Source organism: Giraffa tippelskirchi, chromosome 7 (genome assembly GCF_054371585.1).
Source record: "Giraffa tippelskirchi isolate mGirTip1 chromosome 7, T2T-mGirTip1v1.2.pri, whole genome shotgun sequence".
In the NCBI taxonomy this organism is placed as follows: domain Eukaryota; kingdom Metazoa; phylum Chordata; class Mammalia; order Artiodactyla; family Giraffidae; genus Giraffa; species Giraffa tippelskirchi.
This window is the reverse complement of record NC_137281.1, coordinates 139,931,902-139,952,417: the sequence shown is the minus strand read 5'-3', so window position 1 is coordinate 139,952,417 and position 20,516 is coordinate 139,931,902. Positions and strand designations below refer to the sequence as shown.

Below are 20,516 nucleotides of genomic sequence, written 5' to 3'. Positions count from 1 at the left end.
AGAAGTCAGATAATACCAAGGCAAGAAGATATGGAGCAAGAGGCATTCATGCACATCACTGGTAGGAAACTAAACAAGCACAACCACTCTGGAAAATAATTTGTCCTGATTCTGCAAAGTTACCTATGTACATACTCTACAACCAGCCATTAATCCAAGGCAAATACCCTCAACAGGGACCAGGCAGTAAATATATTAGGTGTTTCAGGCATGAGATCTCTGTCACAAGTACCTCAACTCTGTCTTGTATCTCAAACAAAGCCACAGACAAAATGTAAACAAATGAACATAGCTGTGTGACAATAAAACTTTATTTACAAAAAACAGGCAGCTAGCCAGATTTGACCACTAGTCAGTAGTTTGCCAATCCCTGCTCTAGAGAAATACTTGTACATGTGATCCAGGAGACATGTACAACACTTTTCATAGGACTTATTTATATTAGCAGCAAACTGGAAACAACCCAAATGTTCACTCACAGAAAAAGGGATTAAAAAAAAAAAAGCGGCCATATTTTTCAAAATGGAGTATGATATAGCAATGAAAGCGAATTATACTCTGGCTACCTGTAACAACATGGATAAATCTTACAAAATAATATTAAGTGGAAAAAGCAATTCATAGAAGAGATATGCTATGATTTAATCATCAATATATGATGTAACAGAGCTCAAAAAGCAAAACTAAATAAAATGCTACATTTCCTATGTACATGGGTGATTAAAAAAAAAACTACAGGTATAAGTAACCACTGGGGAAAAAAGCATAGGAATGGTAGAATCACTGGGCTGTACGCCTAACACTAATATTGATATAATATCGTAAGTCAACTATACTTCAATTTTTAAAAACTACAAGTATGGCAGAAATTCAGGATGGAAGTTACCTCCTAAAAGAAAGCCAAAGATAAGATCAGGGAGGAGCCCAGAGTTGATTTCAATGATTTTGATATTGTTCTGGGGCTTATATTGGGGTCACTGGCTCATAAATGTTTATAATTTACACATGCAGGAAGTATTTAATCTCGTATACGGAAGACATATATTAAATTTTTGTTTTTATCAACGGTAAACAATCTCTATAACTAGCTGAAAAGTTCCAAAAAAGACTGCAGAGGCTACCTGTGGCTGGAACAGAAAGTAAAGAACTTGCCACTAACAAGCAATCAGGGTATTTATATTCCATGCCATCCTATCAGATCACGAAAAAACATCTCAGGGCTTGTAACTGCCTCTTGAATTCAAAAAGAATTGATGAAAGTTACAGGAAAAAGTTGACTAAAGTCCTTCTAGTCAATGCTATGGTTTTTCCAGCAGTCATGTATGGATGTGAGAGGTGGACTATAAAGAAAGCTTAGTGCCGAAGAATTGATGCTTTTGAACTGTGGTGTTGGAGAAGACTCTTGAGAGTCCCTTGGACAGCAAGAAGATCCAACCAGTCCACCCTAAAGGAAATCAGTCCTGAATATTCACTGGAAGGACTGATGCTGAAGCTGAAGCTCCAATACTTTGGCCACCTGATGGCGAAGAATTGACTCATCGGAAAAGATCCTGATGCTGGGAAAGATTGAAGGCAGGAAGAGAAGGGGATGACAGAGGATGAAATGGTTGGATGGCATCACTGACTCAATGGACATGAGTTTGAGCAAGCTCTGGGAGTTGGTGATGGACAGGGAAGCCTGGTGTGCTGCAGTCCATGGGGTCACAAAGAGTCAGACACAACTGAGTGACTAAAACTGACCGATGTGAAAAAGTATTGAAAACTACTCCAAAACTTAAAAAATAAAAAAGCATTTGTTGGTTAATCATCTTGAAGTTCAATTTTTTGCTATCTAAATAATTAAGTTTATAACTATGGCTCACAATTATTATAAAACTTTTTTTTCACAGACCTATTTCAACAAAGGTCTAACTGGAGTGCAAAGATTATGGAAGATAGGATTCTGGCACCATCTGGTGGCAGTGCCCTGAAACAGCAGAGTCTCATTTCTTTTTAAGATTATTTCTCTCACTGGTTCATTTACTAGGCATAGAACACATATTTTTAAATCTTTCTTGGAAGTCAGGAAATAAAACAAGGCTTACTATCTAAAACAGGTTCTCTATCTTCAAAGAAAAATATCTACAGTTAAGTTTATGCCTATTACAATGCTTTAAGCACCTCCTCTTATTAAAAGTTTGTTTCACACATAGATGCCCCTAGAACTCTCAGGCAAGAAGGCCCTCAGGACTGCACTGGTAAACACAGCCTATGGACTCACCACATCAGGACCAGTAAGCACATCAATGCAGTTTTCAGGGAAAAAACCTGTTGTGGTTTTAAAATATCCTCAAATTCTTGACACTCCTTTCAAAAGGTAGAGCTTAATTCGCCTTTCCTTGAACATGGACTGGACTTAATGACCTGCTTCCAAAGAGAAGAAAGTGGCAGAAATGATGGTGTGTAACTTACAACGCTAAATCGTCAAAGGAATGGCCATTTCCATCTTGCCTGGGGGAGTCAGACATCGTGCCACAAGGAGACTCAGGCAGCCTGCAGGGAGCTCTCCAGGGGAGAATCATGCCCTCCTGCCAAAAACCAGCACCAACCTACCCCTTGCACCCCTTGCCAGTATCTCCAAGCCAAGCCAGTCCCAAAGAAACAGAAATCAGTGTTTACTGTCATGAAAGCCACTTAGTTTGTGGGTAATTTGTTACGTAACAATATATTACTAACACAATTGATTACTTTCTAGAATCTAATTTTATCTTTAACAGGGAGTAAAAGTAGCTCATTTCAGTGTAATACTATAATTTGCCTGCACACTAATAAAATTTCAAATTTTCCTTCCTAATAGACTAAGTAGGGATCCTGTTCTAATTCCCCCCAAATTGTTTCATATTATTTCATAATATTCAATTTCTAATTCAGAGAAACAACCACCCAAGTAGATTTCAGTCAATCAGCAAAGATTTTTAGAACATCTTCCTTTTGGTATACTACACTAGTACTACCAGGGACTGAGTGGAGAACCCTGCCCTTGAGGTACTTAGAACTATTTAGATTAATATTCATGAAATAATTTATACTTCTTAATTATACTTTTTCCCCTGGTTCTGAAGGTTCTAGATCAATGTTAGATGGTTTGGCAAGTGTCTTCTTTACCTCTGTGAGGGATCCACAAGCTACACCACCATGCAGGGCTTCATCCAAAGCAGACAGGGTTGTAGACAAAAATGCTGATGAGTGAGCAGCACACCTCTGTGTCTTTATCTCATAAGCCTGATCAAAGAAAAAGTTAAGATCTTTTCAACCTCCATATTTATTCAAAAACATAAGCCAACTCCAAATTCAAATTTTAGCAGCTAGAACCCAATTTATGGTTTTTTTCCTTCTGTTACTTATTTATTCTACAGCTATTTACTCTGTGCCATGGGCTGTGCTGGGCTTCCCTTGTGGCTCAGCTGGTAAAGAATCCACCTGCAATGTGGGAGACCTGGGTTTGATCCCTGGGTTGGGAAGATCCCCTGGAGAAGGGAAAGGCTATACACGCCAGTATTCTGGCCTAGAGAATTCCACGGACTGTATAGTCCATGGGGTCGCAAAGAGTCAGACATGACTGAGCAACTTTCACTTCACATGGACTGTGCAAGATTTGAAGGCTGTGATATAAAAGACAGAGCCTCTACACCCACAGGACTTGTAGCCAACTAGAGACTATGAAATTAGGACTAGAAAGTAGGCAATTATAATACAGTTAAACACAAGCTACTGTGATAGGGCAAGTGGAGACCTGGAGACAGTCCATCTGATCTGAATTTCGTGATCCAGGGAAGATCTGGATGTCTGAGTTAAAACCTGAAAAGGCTATTAGACGGGCAAAGGAAATGTGCATGTTCCTGCCAAAGAGACAAGAATGTAGGAAGAAAGGTCAAGAAGCGAGAAATAAGAAATGGAAACTAAGAGAAATTACAAAAAAAGAAAGAGGTGATTTAGAATGGCTGAAAGATGGAGCATGGTCGTGGCATGGCGAACAGCGAGGCTGGAGAAATAAGCAGGGGCTGCATCGGAAGAGTCTTGCTGAAGTGTGGCATGTAGGCTGAGAAAAACAGGGAGTGACACGATCAAGCTACCATTTCAAACAGAGCTTGGTATGTGAAGAACGGCTTGAAGGCGGGTAGGGTGGACTAAGATATGGCCCCTGCAAAAGAAAGCCGTATCAAATCCTTGGAACCTGTGAATGTCACCTTAGTTGGAAAAAAGGTCTTTGCAGATGTGGTTAACATGATTACATACCCACCAGCAATGTGTAAGCAATCTTTAACATTAAAAATTACTAGTATTAAATTGCCCAAATAAACTGAGGTCAAGCTACAGAATCATTATCATTCATTCACTCATTCATTTAACAAATACAAATTAATTGCCTACTGCATGCCATATACTAAGATAAGCTCTGGGAACAGAGTGGTAAGCCAAGTGGGTGGGTAGTTTCTACCCACTTAAAGTTTACAATTTAATAAATCTAGGTCTCAAATCCAAGCTCTTCTGCCTCTATGAGGACACAGGAAAGCAACATATTAATACTGGATTGGCCAAAAAGTTTTATCGGTAACTCCACCAGTTTTCTTCTCTGATGGCTGCTTCTCAGATCCATTGTTGTCTGATCTGATCTTTAAATGCTGATTGACTCGGGACTTGGCCTTGGGCACGCTTACTTTCTCTCTCTACATACTTTCTAGGCAATCTCCATCCATTTTCATGGTTTTGACTACCATATTCATTCCAATGACTCCCCAGGGCACACTATCCTTCAAGCTTAGGTACACATATTTAACTGCCTACTTCACATCTACATTCAGTGTTTCACAAGTGCCTAAACTCAACAAGTACTAACAAATCCATGATCTGCCTCCCTCAAACCTGACCCTCTTCTGATACTCCTTATACCAGCAAATGGTACCATCCAGTCTCTTAGAGCAAAATCAAGGAATCATCTCTGACCCTTTCCTGTACCTCACCACCACCCACAGACAGTTCAGTTCAGTCGCTCAGTCGTGTCCGACTCTTTGCGACCCCATGAATCGCAGCACGCCAGGCCTCCCTGTCCATCACCAACTCCTGGAGTTTACCCAAACCCATGTCCATCGAGTCGGTGATGCCATCTAACCATCTCATCCACTGTCGTCCCCTTCTCCTCCTGCCCCCAATCCTTTCCAGCATTAGGGTCTTTTCCAATGAGTCAACTCTTCGCATGAGCTGGCCAAAGTATTGGAGTTTCAGCTTCAACATCAGTCCTTCCAATGAACACCCAGGACTGATCCCCTTTAGGATGGACTGGTTGGATCTTCTTGCAGTCCAAAGGACTCTCAAGAGTCTTCTCCAACAACACAGTTCAAAAGCATCATTTCTTCGGCGCTCAGCTTTCTTCACAGTCCAACTCTCACATCCATACATGACCACTGGAAAAATCATAGCCTTGACTAGATGGACCTTTGTTGGCAAAGTAATGTCTCTGCTTTTAAATATGCTATCTAGGTTGGTCATAACCTTCCTTCCAAAGAGTAAGCGTCTTTTAATTTCATGGCTGCAATCACCAACAGCAGTGATTTTGGGGCCCAAAAAAATAAAGTCTGACACTGTTTCCACTGTTTCCCCATCTATTTCCCATGAAGTGATGGGACCAGATGCCATGATCTTAGTTTTCTGAACATTGAGCTTTAAGCCAACTTTTTCACTCTCTTCTTTCACTTTCATCAAGAGGCTCTTTAGTTCTTCTTCACTTTCTGCCATAAGGGTGGTGTCATCTGCATATCTGAGGTTATTGATATTTCTCCTGGCAATCTTGATTTCAGCTTGTGTTTCTTCCAGCCCAGCGTTTCTCATGATGTACTCTGCATAGAAGTTAAATAAGCAGGGTGACAATATACAGCCTTGATGTACTCCTTTTCCTATTTGGAACCAGTCTGTTGTTCCATGTCCAGTTCTAACTGTTGCTTCCTGACCTGCATACAGGTTTCTCAAGAGACAGGTCAGATGGTCTGGTATTCCCATCTCTTGCAGAATTTTCCACAGTTTATTGTGATCCACACAAAGGCTTTGGCATAGTCAATAAAGCAGAAATAGATATTTCTCTGGAACTCTCTTGCTTTTTCGAAGATCCAGCGGATGTTGGCAATTTGATCTCTGGTTCCTCTGCCTTTTCCAAAACCAGCTTGAACATCTGGAAGTTCACGGTTCACGTATTGCTGAAGCCTGGCTTGGAGAATTTTTAGCATTACATTACTAGCGTGTGAGATGAGTGCAACTGTGCAGTGGTAGTTTAAGCATTCTTTGGCATTGCCTTTCTTTGGGATTGGAATGAAAACTGACCTTTTCCAGTCCTGTGGCCACTGCTGAGTTTTCCAGATTTGCTGGCATATCGAGTGCAGCACTTTCACAGCATCATCTTTCAGGATTTGAAATAGCTCAACTGGAATTCCATCACCTCCACTAGCTTTGTTTGTAGTGATGCTTTCTAAGGCCCACTTGACTTCACATTCCGGGATGTCTGGCTCTAGGTGAGGGATCACACCATCGTGATTATCTGGCTCATGAAGATCTTTTTTGTACAGTTCTTCTGTGTATTCTTGCCACCTCTTCTTAATATCTTCTGCTTCTTTTAGGTCCATACCATTTCTGTCCTTTATCGAGCCCATCTTTGCATGAAATGTTCCCTTGGTATCTCTAGTTTTCTTGAAGAGATCTCTAGTCTTTCCTATTCTGTTGTTTTCCTCTATTTCTTTGCATTGATCAAATTATCACCAAATCCTATTCATGCTACCTCCTACATATCACTCATGGTAACTGACATTATACCATTGGTATCTGCTGTTGCTGCTGCTAAGTCGCTTCAGTCGTGTCCGACTCTGTGCGACCCCATAGACGGCAGCCCACCAGGCTCCGCTGTCCCTGGGATTCTCCAGGCAAGAGTACTGGAGTGGGGTGCCATTTCCTTCTCCAATCGGTATCAACACCACACTAATAGTCCATGTCACAATCTGTCTGGAATATGGTCACAGATACCTAACTAGTCCACAAATATTTCCTTGTTCCTTTTCAATCACTCGTCTATGTTTAAAGACTGAATTTTTTTAAAACACATACTACATTACTCTCTTTGATGACTTATCATTGCTCTCAGAATAAAGTCCAAAAGCCTTAACAGGGCTGCAGGCCTCAACGATCTGACCCTGCTTGCTTCTCCAGCTTCATCTCTTGCCACTCCTTTCCTTGCTGCTATGTTCACTCAGACCAGCCTGATCTTCTTACCATACAAGCACCATTCTCCTGCTCTTCACAGGGCCTCTGCATTTCCCACTCCCACTGCCTGCAAGCTCTTCCCTGCTCCCCTCCCTTCCCAATTCCTTTGGCTGTCTCTCTCCTGTTCATCCATCAGGTTTCAGATGAAGTGTTGCTTCCATGAGGGAGCCCTTGCTGACCCCTACACTAAGTAATATCCCTTTCAGTTTCTAAGCTCTTTGTACTTTTCTCTGATAGGACTTATCATTACTACAATGAATTAATCATTTATACAATTATTTGTTTAATGTCCGACGGTTCCCACTAGACTGTAAGCTATACAAGGGCAGAAACTTTATCAATCATCTTCACTACAATATCTCCAGTACCTGGCAGATCCATGGCTGACACTCGATGAATATTGGTTCAAGGAATAAATGACTGAATAAGTAAATGAACAAAACAAGAAATTTTGTGAGGGAATGAACTAAGGCTAATCCAATATTTAAGGCAGGACTCTAAAGAATGTTACAAAAGTAAATGTACAACAAAAGAGAAAGATGGCTCCTTAAATTGGCAATTGGAATGGTAGTGACATTGCAGTTGAAAGCGGTGATGGCGTGCAGATTGAAGGTGAATTTCCTAGCCATCATATACCGCTCAATTATCTGACTAGGAATATGCAATACATATTGAATCACAGATGTCAAATTAAAAGGTTCTCTTGGTGCTTTATAACTTTCAAAATAGTGACAGGTTCATTTGAACCTCCTAATGAAATCATCACATATGATTTTAACTCTTTAACTTCTCCCATAAAACAAAGTGAGCTGTTCAAAGCTACTAAACCAATGACAAAGCTAAGACTGGTGCCCATCTCTAATTCCAATTCTAAGTCACCTTCTGATGCTTCTGCCTTTAAGGTATTTTCCTTAGATCACAAGCAAAACCTGAACAAAAGAAAATACTGAATCTGTTCATTGTTTTCAAAGTTTCAAATGACACTAATATTCCTTCCTTCCTCCTTCACAGAGTTGGATCCTACTTTATTGCTCAGTGGTTACCAAATTTCAATATAACATAGTAAGCAGTTTACAACCCACACAAATAAATACATTTGCAAAACACTGGACAGACTTTCAGGTAACTCTTACTCTGAGAAAACAAGACATTTTCTACCATGCACTAAACCTATATTTTGAAAAGCTAAAGGCATGACACAGAAAGTATGAAATAATAGTACAACTTGATCTGGGCTTATTTCAAGACTTTAACTCTTCTCAGGAGTGAGAATAAGTTTTAAAGTATTATTCATTCAACCAATAAGTCAGTGTAAGTTCAATATGCACACTCTGAGATGTAGAGTAAATGATGATGGTAAAAGTTAGTATTACAGGGACATTCTAAAATTAAGAGTATATTATAGTTTAACCATGAGGTTCACAAATCCTTCCCAAACAATTAAAAGAGAAAGATGACTTTTTGAAATAACACTGCCAGCTACAGAGAAAAAAATTCCTGTTACCTCTTATTCCTGTAACTGTCTCCCATGAGCTTACAAACAACATAAATTTATTCTCATTAGAGGACTAACTCTTATGCGGTGAGGGTTGGTATTTTTGAGGTGTTCATCTCTATTTTTGCTTTTACCTTATCCCCTAATAGATTTTAAAGAGAATAGAGAAGCTTTTCAAAATGAAAATCATAACCAAATCATAACTCTAACATAGAAATATACCGTCTGCATCTGTGGTGCACAGGCCCTGCTAACCACACACAGAAGTTCACGGACACCGTGATAACTAAGGCCAGTCATCTTCATAAGCTCCAGTGGGGAAAGACATAGAAAGTCCTAAAAAACATAAAGAGACAATTTTATTTTATTTTTTTAATAAATTTATTTATTTTAGTTGGGGGCTAATTACAATATTGTAGTGGTTTTTGCCATACATTGACATGAATCAGCCATGGGTTTACATGTGTTCCCCATTCTGAACCCCCCTCCCACCTCCCTCCCCATCCCATCCCTCTGGGTCATCCCATTGCCCCAGCCCTGAGCATTTGTCTCATGCATCGAACATGGAATGGTGTTCTGTTTCACATATGATATTATACATGTTTCAATGCTATTGTCCCAGAACGTCCCACCCTCACCTTCTCCCTCAGAGTCCTTAAGACTGTTCTATGCATCTGTGTCTCTTATTCTGTCTCACATATAGGGTTGAAACTGGAGCCCATTATACAGAGTGAAGTAAGCCAGAAAGAAAAACACCAATACAGTATACTAATGCATATATATGGAATTTGAAAGATGGTAATGATAACCCTATATGTGAGACAGACGATTTTAAATAACATGTACAACCAAGATACTGGAGTTAAAAGGAAGCTTTCAATTGACACTGTCCACGTGTAAATAAAATAAAAGCATAATTTATTGTAGATCAGTTTGTATGTTTCTTATAGTATTTTCCTCCTAAATATTCCTTAACTAAAAGATACGACATAATCTTATCTCCTAATTATCCAACTTAGTATATACCAGAGGACACACCAAGTAAAAATACACAGCAGCAGAAATCAGCCCAAGTGGATGTGAGCACTGCCCCTGTGCCCAAAAGTCTGGACACAAACAGACACCCAGAAATGAAATCAGTTTCATCCTAAGCTGTAAGATCATTCAGAGGAAGTATTTAATAACTGAGAGAGAATAAAACCAACTATGGACTGAAATATTAAATATCATATTTTTAAGAGTGTTTCAAAGTATGAACATGAAGGTTATCAAATGTATAACAGAGAAAGCAAAGATATCATTAACACACAAAGCAACTGAAAAAAAAAAACCTCCAGCATTCTCTAAAAGTCCATCTTATCAAGGATTAAACCCTAATATAAAATGTCAAATCTAATTTAATCTCCTAAGAGGGATTTGCTTTCTGCCATAAGGGTGGTGTCATCTGCATATTTGACCCTTATGGCAGAAAGTGAAGAAGAACTAAAGAGCCTCTTGACGAAAGTGAAAGAGGAGAATGAAAAAGTTGGCTTAAAACTCAACATTCAGAAAACTAAGATCATGGCATCCAGTCCCATCACTTCATGGCAAATAGATGGGGAAACAGTGGAAACAAACAGTGGCTGACTTTATTTTGGGGGGCTCCAAAATCACTGCAGATGGTGATTGCAGCCATGAAATTAAAAGATGCTTACTCCTTGGAAGGAAAGTTTTGACCAACCTAGACAGCATATTAAAAAGCAGAGACATTACTTTGCCAACAAAGGTCCGTCTAGTCAAGGCTATGGTTTTTCCAGTGGTCATGCACGATGCGAGAGTTGGACTATAAACAAAGCTGAGGACCAAAGAATTGATGCTTTTGAACTGTGGTGTTGGAGAAGACTCTTGAGAGTCCCTTGGACTGCAAGGAGATTCAACCAGTCCATCCTAAAGGAGATCAGTCCTGGGTGTTCATTAGAAGGACTGATGTTGAAGCTGAAACGCCAATACTTTGGCCACCTGATGTGAAGAGCTGACTCATTTGAAGAGACCCTGATGCTGGGAAAGACTGAGGGCAGGAGAAGGGGACGACAGAGGATGAGATGGTTGGATGGCATCACCGACTCAATGGACATGGGTTTGGGTGGACTCCAGGAGTTGGTGATGGACAGGGAGGCCTGGCGTGCTGCGGTTCATGGGGTCACAAAGAGGCGGACGTGACTGAGCGACTGAACTGAACTGAAGATGCATTTGCTTTACTCTTGAGCTTAAATATACAACGTCCACTTTATATATTTTTCTCACTCCATTGATAGAAAGATAATCATAAAAATTTTTCTTGCTTTCAAGAGAAATTACCCATTTTGATTACTGTCTCCTCATTTGAGTCATTTTTCTCATGTAACTACAGAATTTCTTTTACAAGGACAAAACTTCTCTAGAATCCCAAATAAACGGCCAGGTGTATTTCACCTTCTGCCATGAGCATTCTCCTGACCCAACCCTAACCAAAATGCAAAACTCTTGAAATGAAATCACATTTGAAAATACAAGCTAAGTGGTTTGTTATTTTGAATTAGCAAGCACCATCATTTTTCTTTTTTTATAAACCTAAATGTTCATATTTCAGATGCAATTAAGAGTTATTGGGAGGGAGGTTCAAGAAAGAGGGGACATATGTATACCTATGGCTGATTCATGTCGATGTATGGCAGAACCCAAAACAACATTTTAAAGCAATTATCCTCTAATTAAAATAAACATGTTTTCTAAAACTTTAAGCAAAATTTTTTTAAGAAAAGAGTTATTTAGGTACACTTAAGATTAATTTGCACTTAAGGTTTCTCACTGAGAAAAATGAAATAAATTGTACCTGACAGGTAACGATCTGATGTCTGTTCAGACGGTCACACAACTCTTGTGATAAACCCGCTCGTCTTAGTTTCTTGCTACCCATGCCTCCAGATGCAGCAAGAAAAAGAACCTTGAAAAACCATTGGGAAACAGCATAAGCAGTAGTAGATGGGTTATCCACAACACTCTGCAAAATAAAACTTTTCAAATCTCTCCACATACAAAACGAAATGTATGGTATTTAAAATATTACTGAAAAAATAAAAGGCGGCTATAAATCTTTCTAAATACTTTAAATAGGGGAGACTACTGTTTGTCAAACATGCAAAGAAACAATGTAAGAATCTGCATTTCACAAAATTCTTTAAAAACTTATTACACAAATATAATACCATTTCACATTTATATAGCATCTGAAGATTTTCAGTTCATTCATACATTTTATTTGGATGTGTAATTAATGCAAATATTTCCAAAGAGCACTCCCAGAAAGTCTGCTTTCATTGCACTGAAACAATAATAAATATGTTGACCACCTTCTATGTATCAGGCCCTGTTCCAAAGCTTTACATCAATTGCCACATTTAAGCTTCTCAACAGCCCTATAAGAAAGGTTGATCGCTGATCCCATTTTTACATATGAGAAAACTCAAGTCTAGAAAGGTTAGCCATTCCACTGTCACCAGAGAAAGTGAATGGTAGATCCAGAATTTGAACCCAGGAAGTCTGACTCTGAGGCCTAAACTCTTAGTCAGTACACTCTTCTACGAGTCCATACTGAACCTCTCCTTTTTTGGAATCAGAACAAACATGCTGAATCAACTGAGATTTTGTTATTTCAGGTGTTATTTACAAACTGAAATTGTTTTTTATTATAGTAGCTGCTCACATTCCCACATGCAACTAAATTGCACTCTTGCTGTTGAACCCTGTGAGGACTAAATGAGGCTCATGAAATATGTGTCTTCAGAGAGTCAGAACAGAATCACTGTGATTCTCTTAATAACACAAGCAAGGAGAAGCTGTGTATTACACTCAGATGGCAGAATATCCTCTGGATAGAGTAGAAATAGGGACTCTTCATTGTTCCAGGAGATAAAACAATAAAGTGATCAAAAACAGAGTCACATTTGGGGACTAAACTATATACTGAAAATGTAGATATTTATTTCCAATACCATGGCCCAAATTTCCAATCAGATTAACACTGTTTCTCTCTCCGTCATCTCTCTCTCTCACACACACACATCCCTCCCACAATCACAAAATAAATCCTTCTCATTTCACTCAAAGGGAATTTGTCAGTGTTGAGTTTTGTGTCTCCGATAGAAAGTTTACCAAGTGACATCTGCTGAATCATTGCCCAGGGTCTTCACATACCAGGTAGCTCTGGGCAATGACATCATTTTGACTAATAAATTCAACCCAAAAAGGAGAACAGGGCTTCCCTGGTGGCTCAGTGATAAAAGAATCCAGCTGCCAATGCAAGAGATGCAGATTCGATCCCTGGGTCGGGAAGATCCCCTGAAGAAGGAAATGGCAACCCACTCCAGTATTCTTGCCTGGGAAATCCCACGGACAGAGGAGCGTGGTGGGCTACAGTCCATGGGGTCGCAAAGAGTCAGACACGACTGAGCACACACACACACATCTCTTGCCTAGACTACTCATACTGCCTCTGGTTACTCCCTGCCCTGCACATCCACCCATCCCCAACGCACAAAAAAATAAATCGTTTGTTCCTTCCACACATGCTTCTTAAGCACACACTCTGCTGAGTGCTGTGGCACAGGAATCACTTAAGTATATTTCTCCCCTTTGGAAACTCTAAGTAAAAGATGAAAAGTAATATATACACAAATAATTAGTCATGCAGCAAGTATTGTCATCAGAATTTAAATGTGCTATGGCAACTCACTCCAGTATTCTTGCCTGGAGAATCCCCCTGGGCAGCTACAGTGCATAGGGTCACAAAGAGTCGGACACGACAGCAACAAGAACACACACACACAGATGGAAGCAGAGAGGAATTAGCACCAAACTGACCCACAAGTCACAATCCTGGCAGAGGTAGCCTCCTAAAAACGTGCTCCAATCCTGTTACTCTCATCCTTTCAAACTGCCCATGGGACCATGAGACCACAGGATAAACTTCACATTTCTTATGATGGCCTAAAGCCTCTTGGTAAAGTGGTCCCTCACTTTCCTCTCATTCATGTATCAGATTGCAAGGCCCAGATTCTGACCTTTCTGGTCAAATCACTTGCCTCCCAGTACCTTACTTTCCTCATCTGAAAAACAGACATCGTTTAAATATCTACTTTGCAGGAATGTAGTGAAGGTTAGAGGATGTGGATGGTGCCTGGCTCCTAGTGCTAACAATTACTATCAACTCATTCAGCAAAACAGCATTTTCTACCTCAGGTGACCTGCCATCCAGCCATAACATTGAGAGGTTACATAAGGGCCAACCTGCCTCCCTGATTTTCCTCCACAGACTTCCCGCTTACTCTCTTTCTCTCCAATGTTCTCATCACATTGTGTACTAATTTGTTCAATAATCTTATTAACACGTTGTTACGGCATGAACGTTTGTTTCTTCCACGGTAAATTCCTGCTCTGCGTGTATGTGCGAGTGCATGTAAACAAGGGTGTGAGGGAAGTTCGATCCTGGAAAGTGAATCCTCTTCTTATCAAGAAAAGAAAAATCCTCACGATAGAAAACTGTGAATTAACAATAATAGCTAATATTTCTTGAGCCCTTATTACATGCCACTTTTCCAACAACTCCGATTTTTACCCCATTTTATAGTTTGATATTGAGGCACTGAGTTGAAAAACTTAAGCAAAGCCTAACATCTAGCACAAGGTGGAGTCTGCATTCGAACCCAGGTATCTGACTCCATATTCCACACTAGTAAGTACCTCTAAGTCAACACCTGAAGACAGGCAGACACCCAACTTCCCTTAATGACGGGCTCTCCTCCCTAGACCTTAAACTGCCCACACGTGGGAAGATGGATGGACATCAAGAGGCGAAAACATCACCCCAGAATCCCTTAACAATAGCTCTTCCCAACAAGGTGCAGCTTCCACGCAACCCCCACCAGACCCCCTAAGAAGACCAGACCCCCTAAGATCTGCGGCTGGGCTCAAGTTAAGATCCCTGTGTACCTAAGGGGGCGTGCGCCTGCACCCAAGAGTGGCTCTCCACTCCCCCGATATCAACACCACGTGCACAGAGAGGGTGCAGGAAATAATAAGCGCACCCCATTCCCCCAAACCGCCCGCAACAGGAAACTTTCCAGTACCGGGTTCTGTAGCATCCAACTTTCAAAGTTGCCCCTATCCCTTACACGCTTCCCCGCGGAAAGTGATGAAAAGCAACAACCGAAGCGCTGGTTGGGTCGTCACCCTGGGGAACTATCCAATAAAAGCTAGGCACAGGCCCGAGGCGGCTCCGCTGCTTGCTGGGAATTGTAGTTCACACTCTCTAATGTCTGTGCTGCTGCTGCTGCTGCTGCTGCTGCTGCTGCTGCTGCTGCTGCTGCTGCTGCTGCTGCTGCTGCTGCTGCTGCTGCTGCTGCTGCTGCTGCTGCTGCTGCTGCTAAGTCGCTTCAGTTGTATCCGACTCTGTGCGACCCCATAGACGGCTGCCCATCAAGCTCCCCCGGCCCTGGGATTCTCCAGGCAGGAATACTGGAGTGGGTTGCCATTTCCTTCTCCAGTGCAGGAAAGTGAAAAGTGAAAGGGAAGTTGCTCAGTCGTGTCCGACTCTTAGCGAGTCCCAGTCAATTTCTCATTATAGTGATTATCAAAATCCGGTGGAGGAATATCAACAAGGAGAATACGATGCCAGGAAATAATTTTCTCTTAATTTTCTATTCTTTATTTTGTCACTTCATTTAAAAACTGCTTAATGGGCCAGAAAGACAAGTTAATTTTCTGAGAATAGATGAGAATCCACCAATCATCGAAGTTTTGGAAGAGAATTTTTGGTTTGTTTTGCTTTTTTTTCTCCGCCTTTGGTGGTGAAATGGTTTGGAAATATTGAATGAAACTGCTCAAACCTAAAACATGTAACGGGGAAAATTCCGAGTCTATAGCTGAAGAACATGAAGGAAACCAGAAAGTTCAGTATAAAAGCAGCTGTGATGAGGAAACCTAGTAAATTGTTTTAAGACTCAATTTCAGATTATTATATTTGAGAATGGCTTTTTGCTAATTCTTTGCTCTCATCTCCCCTGTGCATACCTCTGTCTTATCATTTAGCCCATTGCATCCTAACTATTGACCTGCACCCCTCAGTAGACTGTGATCTCTTTGAGGACAAAGACCGCTTCTTCTTCAGCTTCTAAAGTAGAGTCTAGCGCACAGTTCACGGTTGTCGGTAAATGAGCAAATAAATAACGGGAGTTAAGCAGAAGAAACTGGAAATTCAGAACGTAGGGTTCTGGAATTATAAGGGAGTCCAAGTGGAAGGAATAATAACGGAGGACTTAAGTCTCCTTGATCTGGGTATCCCCAGGGCGTGGCAAAGCAGTCACTGGCTGGCGCTAGGTAAACGCTAACTTCAAACTAGGAGGAGAAAAGAAAACAAAAGAAAAAAGATCAAGGCATACAGCTATTCCTGCCACTCGCTCCATCGAAGGCAAAACGGAAGGTATCAAGCGGAGGAACTGTCAGAACTGTGAGGGATGGTCCTAAAGCACGTATCTGGTATCGCTTTCCCAGCTTTCTAGCTTTCTCAGGTACTGAGGTAGAGTCACGTGACCCAAACAAATATGGCGCTTTATTTGCATTTTTCCTCCATTGACCAATTACAGTACCCGATGTCAATCGTCATCCCCGCCCGCCCACCCCCCAGCACCCCGGCCCCAACCCCAGCCTACCGAACAAGATTTGTCACCTGACTCGGCTCAAACATGGCTTCGCTGGAAGATGTACAGATTTGGGCACCGGGAGCGGGTGAGTATAAGGCGCCCCGAGAAGGCAGGAGCGCTCTCCACGATCCCGGTAGGAAGCGTACGTGCGCCCCAATCCCCACTACCCTCCAGTTCTGACACCGATTCCTCTCCTGATCGTCAGTGCTCTGCCTTAAAAGAGGGCTCAAACTAGGGAGGTTCCTGCTGAATTTCTCATCTTTAAGGAGGCGACCACCTGGGGACTTGGAGCCGGATTGGCCATAAAGTTCAGGAGGAAATAATGAAGTGGATTTCTGGGTCTGCGTCGCGGGCTAATATGACGATTAATATTAATCAAATATTGGATGCGCCTAGAGAGATGGGATCCACCCCTTGGGGAAAGGTGGAACTTCTCAAAAAGAGAGACAGCAACATGTCAAATTAGAAAAGTAAGCCCTGCCTTTCCTCGTGCGGGTAGTAGTTGCTAGTTTGTCTTATTCCTTCCTTTTCTTCTCTCTCGGATGTGTGTTGTTTCTAGGAGATAGTCCACAAATGAGAAAAAAGCCGATGTGTTTTGTGTAATTCATCTGTTTCTATCTCCCTGCACTCTGTGCTGGGGAAAATGCACCATCCATTTGGAAAAGAGGAAGCTGCTTCTCAGAAGCAGCTTTTAGGATTTTTCTGTGAGTGCCTTCGGAGAGGAGAATGGGAACTGGCAAAGGCATGCGTACCTCAGCTACACGAGGCACAAGGGGATATCCCAAAGAAGGTGGAAGACATACTTCGGGCGCTGGTCCTGTGTCCCAATCAGCTGAGGTAAGGGATCTCTCACTTCCTGCCAAGCAGTCACAGGACGGGAGAGGAAAGGTTCAATACTTGAGCTCTGGTCCACGTGCCTCACTCAATCACCTTTGAAGAATTAACAAAGGCAGATTGTATGTCACACGTTCTGAAATTTTACTTCTACAATATTGATACATGCCTATTTATTATTTAATCAGTTTGGTTTTGAGCTATCATCTGAAACTGCATTTAAGCCTGGAACCAGCATTTCATGTTTATTATCATTAATAATAAAGCATTTTCTTTGCCTCCATAAGAGCAAATCCTGCTCCTTTTTGCTTGTGAAATTGAAGAAATTGTTGTAGTTTTACCAAAGGACCAGAAGTGAGTTCACGTAAAGCTTTTTATTTTGAAATAATTAATTATAGACTCACAAGAAATGCATGAACAATACAAAGAGTACCCTTTCCCCAACTTCCCCCAAATTGTGACATCTTATATAACTATAGTCAATATCAAACCAAGAAATTGACACCGGTACTGTTAACTAGGGGGGCTTCCCTCATGGCTCAGCGGTAAAGAATTCGCCTGCCAATGCAGGAGACTGAGGTTCAGCCCCAGGGTCAGGAAGATCCCTTGGAGAAGGAAATGGCAACCGACTCCAGTATTCTTGCCTGGGAAATCCCATGGACAGAGGAGCTGGCAGGCTAAGTCCATGGGGTCGCAAAGAGTTGGACACCACTAGGCGACTAAACCACCACTACTGTTAGCTAGACTACAGCCCTTATTCAGTTTTCACCATTTTTTTAATCTGCGTTCTCTTTTTTTTTTTTTTTTGGCCATCCTGTGCTGCATGCAGGATCCTAATGCCCCCACCAGAGATGGAACCCACACCCCGTGCATTAGAAGTGCAAGTCCCAACCACTGGACCACCAGGGTAGTCCCAATATGTATTCATTTTTACGTGTGTGGTTCTGTGCATCTTTATCCATTCTTAGGTTCATGTAACTACCACTATAAATCAGGCATCACCATGAAAGAATTCCCCCGGTCCCTGGGACTACCTGTTTGTGCACTGATTCCTTCCTTGTCCCCTGGCAACCAGTGTTCTCTGTGTGAATTTTGAAGTTCTTCCTGGCAGTGCTATTAACAGTTAGTGGTATAGGAGTTAAACTTCAGTCTTTTCCCTCATTTTTCCTTACTCTGGCAGTTATTTATAAGAAAGTATTGTATTAGCACATATAGAATGGAGATTTACATGATTCTTTTCTTCCTTTTTTTTTTCCTTTAAATTTGTATTCTGGTCAATTACTGTCTAAACTACTAACTTCAAAGAAAGGCTTATGAACTCTTATAATCCTGTTTTTTACGCTTAGTCGCTTCAGTCGTGTCCAGCTCTTTTCGACCCTATGGACTATAGCCTGCCAGGTTCCTCTGTCCATGGAATTCTCCAGGCAAGAATACTGGAGTGGGTTGCTATTTCCTACTCCAGGGGATCTTCCAGCACAGGGACTGAACCCGTGTCTCTAATGTATCCTGTATTGGCAGACAGTTTCTTTACCACTAGGGCCACCTGGGAAGCCCCAATCCTATTTTTAGCATAGAGTTAAAAATAAATTTTTATGAACTTTCTGGTTTCTTTGATTACTTGATTTCAGTTTCTAGTTCAAGAGTTCAAGTTTTCTGTTTCAGATAGCTTTGCTTTTATGGGTTTTGGTGGAATATTATTTTGCTTAAAAATAAGAAAGACTAAATAAGGAGATAGAGAGAGAATTGAGACCTTTACCTTTTTTTTTTTTTTAAGTGAATGCTGCTAGTTCTGTTCTGATTCTCCCTTTACTGACCTGTCACATACATTCAAAAATTTATCATTAGGGCAGTGTCTTGCCTGTTCAGGTGTAAAACAGACTGAACAGTGAAATTTAAATTTTGGATCACAAAGAAGAAAAAATCGGTAGAAACTCTTTGTTTAGAATTTTTTTTCTTTTTACATTTTTCAGATGTGGACAGGATATCAGTCCTCAAAGATTAGCCTGGGTCTGGCTTCTTGTACTGGAAAAATGGTTGGCCCTGGAAAAGGTAAATGGGTTTACATTTCAAATTTTCTCCTGAGGCCAGGATTGAAAAGAACTTGGAAGGAGTTGTGAAATTTCCCTTCTGTCTGCCACTTCCTTTATTTTGAGGTTTGTTGTATTCCTTTTTCAGTACTGACAGTGAAGTTGGCTTGAATATTTATTGATGTCTCCTTACCTAAATTCATTTATTAATTTACTAACCTACATTGGCATTGAGTCACCAACCTACCATTTGAGGTGATACTATTGTGTTAAAAACCACTGTGACTCTTGTGCTGGAACAGAACTTTGGAGAGCTCAGTGAAAGTGACAAGATTGTGAATAAAGTTTAATCCGCATAATACTCGAGTAATGGAGAGTGGCTGAATCAAAACTTGGTTGTTGATACAAAAATCATATTTTAACTAGTCCAGTACAGTGAAATCTTATTGTTTTAAACATCATTAATTAATAAGTTAATAACTCACGTGACTCAAACTAAAAGTTACCAAATAAAAAACTGAATAAATTAATAATGAAAGAAAACATAAGGAAGGGTTTAGGGTTTGTTTTTATTTTAAGAAAAATTACCATTCTTAGCTCTTTTAGAGATATGTGTTAATTATCAGAAATAAATATCCATTAAAGAAACTCTGAGGCAATTTTGTATTAAAGCTGACACTTTAAGATTTAAGTGAGGAACCTCTGACTCAAAAATAAAAAGACTGGCTCAAGGTCACATCATAAAGTTAATTGGCAGAACTGGAGCTGGAACCAGTATCTTCTGCCTTGAACTCCTCGGTCCTCTCCTTTTCCCACCTCAGTGTTATGTTTAGCCTACATGAACTTGAAAGTAAGAAACCGTAAATTCTGTTTTGTAAATGCCTATAATTCAGCCTAATTTTCTTCTTCCCTTCTCTTGGTCATCAAAATGAATTTTGTCTTTAGTTCTGAATTTCCCTGACACTTACCTTTCTTCACATGGATGTCAAAAAGTACCAGAAGTTACTAATCTAAATGCATTCATCTTCTAGATTATTAATAATGGGCTAGCAAAGAGAAATGACAAAAAAGGTCATCAGGAGAGGGAGGAAAGAGAAGCAAAACTGAAAAATAATCAACCCCAGGGTGATTCAGATTTGGCTGTAGTTTCAGATCTAAAAGAGA

At 40.7% G+C, this 20,516-nt stretch overlaps 2 protein-coding genes across 14 annotated transcripts in view; one reads left to right on the top strand and one right to left on the bottom strand.

The window, feature by feature from the left end:
• Positions 1 to 16,394, bottom strand: part of RAD51B (RAD51 paralog B) — an 814,189-nt gene extending 797,795 nt beyond the window's left edge. For 7 of the 12 annotated variants that reach the window (XM_081513468.1, XM_081513467.1, XM_081513463.1 and 4 more), the window contains exons 1-4: positions 14,920 to 14,964; positions 11,628 to 11,738; positions 8,999 to 9,112; positions 3,145 to 3,261 (exon numbers count right to left, since the gene is read on the bottom strand). In XM_081513468.1, the coding sequence (XP_081369594.1) occupies positions 3,145 to 3,261; positions 8,999 to 9,112; positions 11,628 to 11,738; positions 14,920 to 14,934 (357 nt within the window). In that variant the 5' untranslated portion in view covers positions 14,935 to 14,964. Of the gene's footprint in view, positions 1 to 3,144; positions 3,262 to 8,998; positions 9,113 to 11,627; positions 11,739 to 14,919 lie in introns of all 12 variants that reach the window. The other 5 variants (XM_081513465.1, XM_081513457.1, XM_081513459.1 and 2 more) reach the window with 2 other exon arrangements.
• Positions 16,395 to 16,519: 125 nt separating this feature from the next.
• The window catches only part of LOC145514751 (zinc finger FYVE domain-containing protein 26-like), a 37,343-nt gene continuing 33,346 nt past the window's right edge, over positions 16,520 to 20,516 (top strand). For both annotated transcript variants that reach the window (XM_081513451.1, XM_081513452.1), the window contains exons 1-3: positions 16,520 to 16,576; positions 17,051 to 17,328; positions 19,296 to 19,374. In XM_081513451.1, the coding sequence (XP_081369577.1) occupies positions 17,135 to 17,328; positions 19,296 to 19,374 (273 nt within the window). In that variant the 5' untranslated portion in view covers positions 16,520 to 16,576; positions 17,051 to 17,134. The remainder of the gene's footprint in view (positions 16,577 to 17,050; positions 17,329 to 19,295; positions 19,375 to 20,516) is intronic.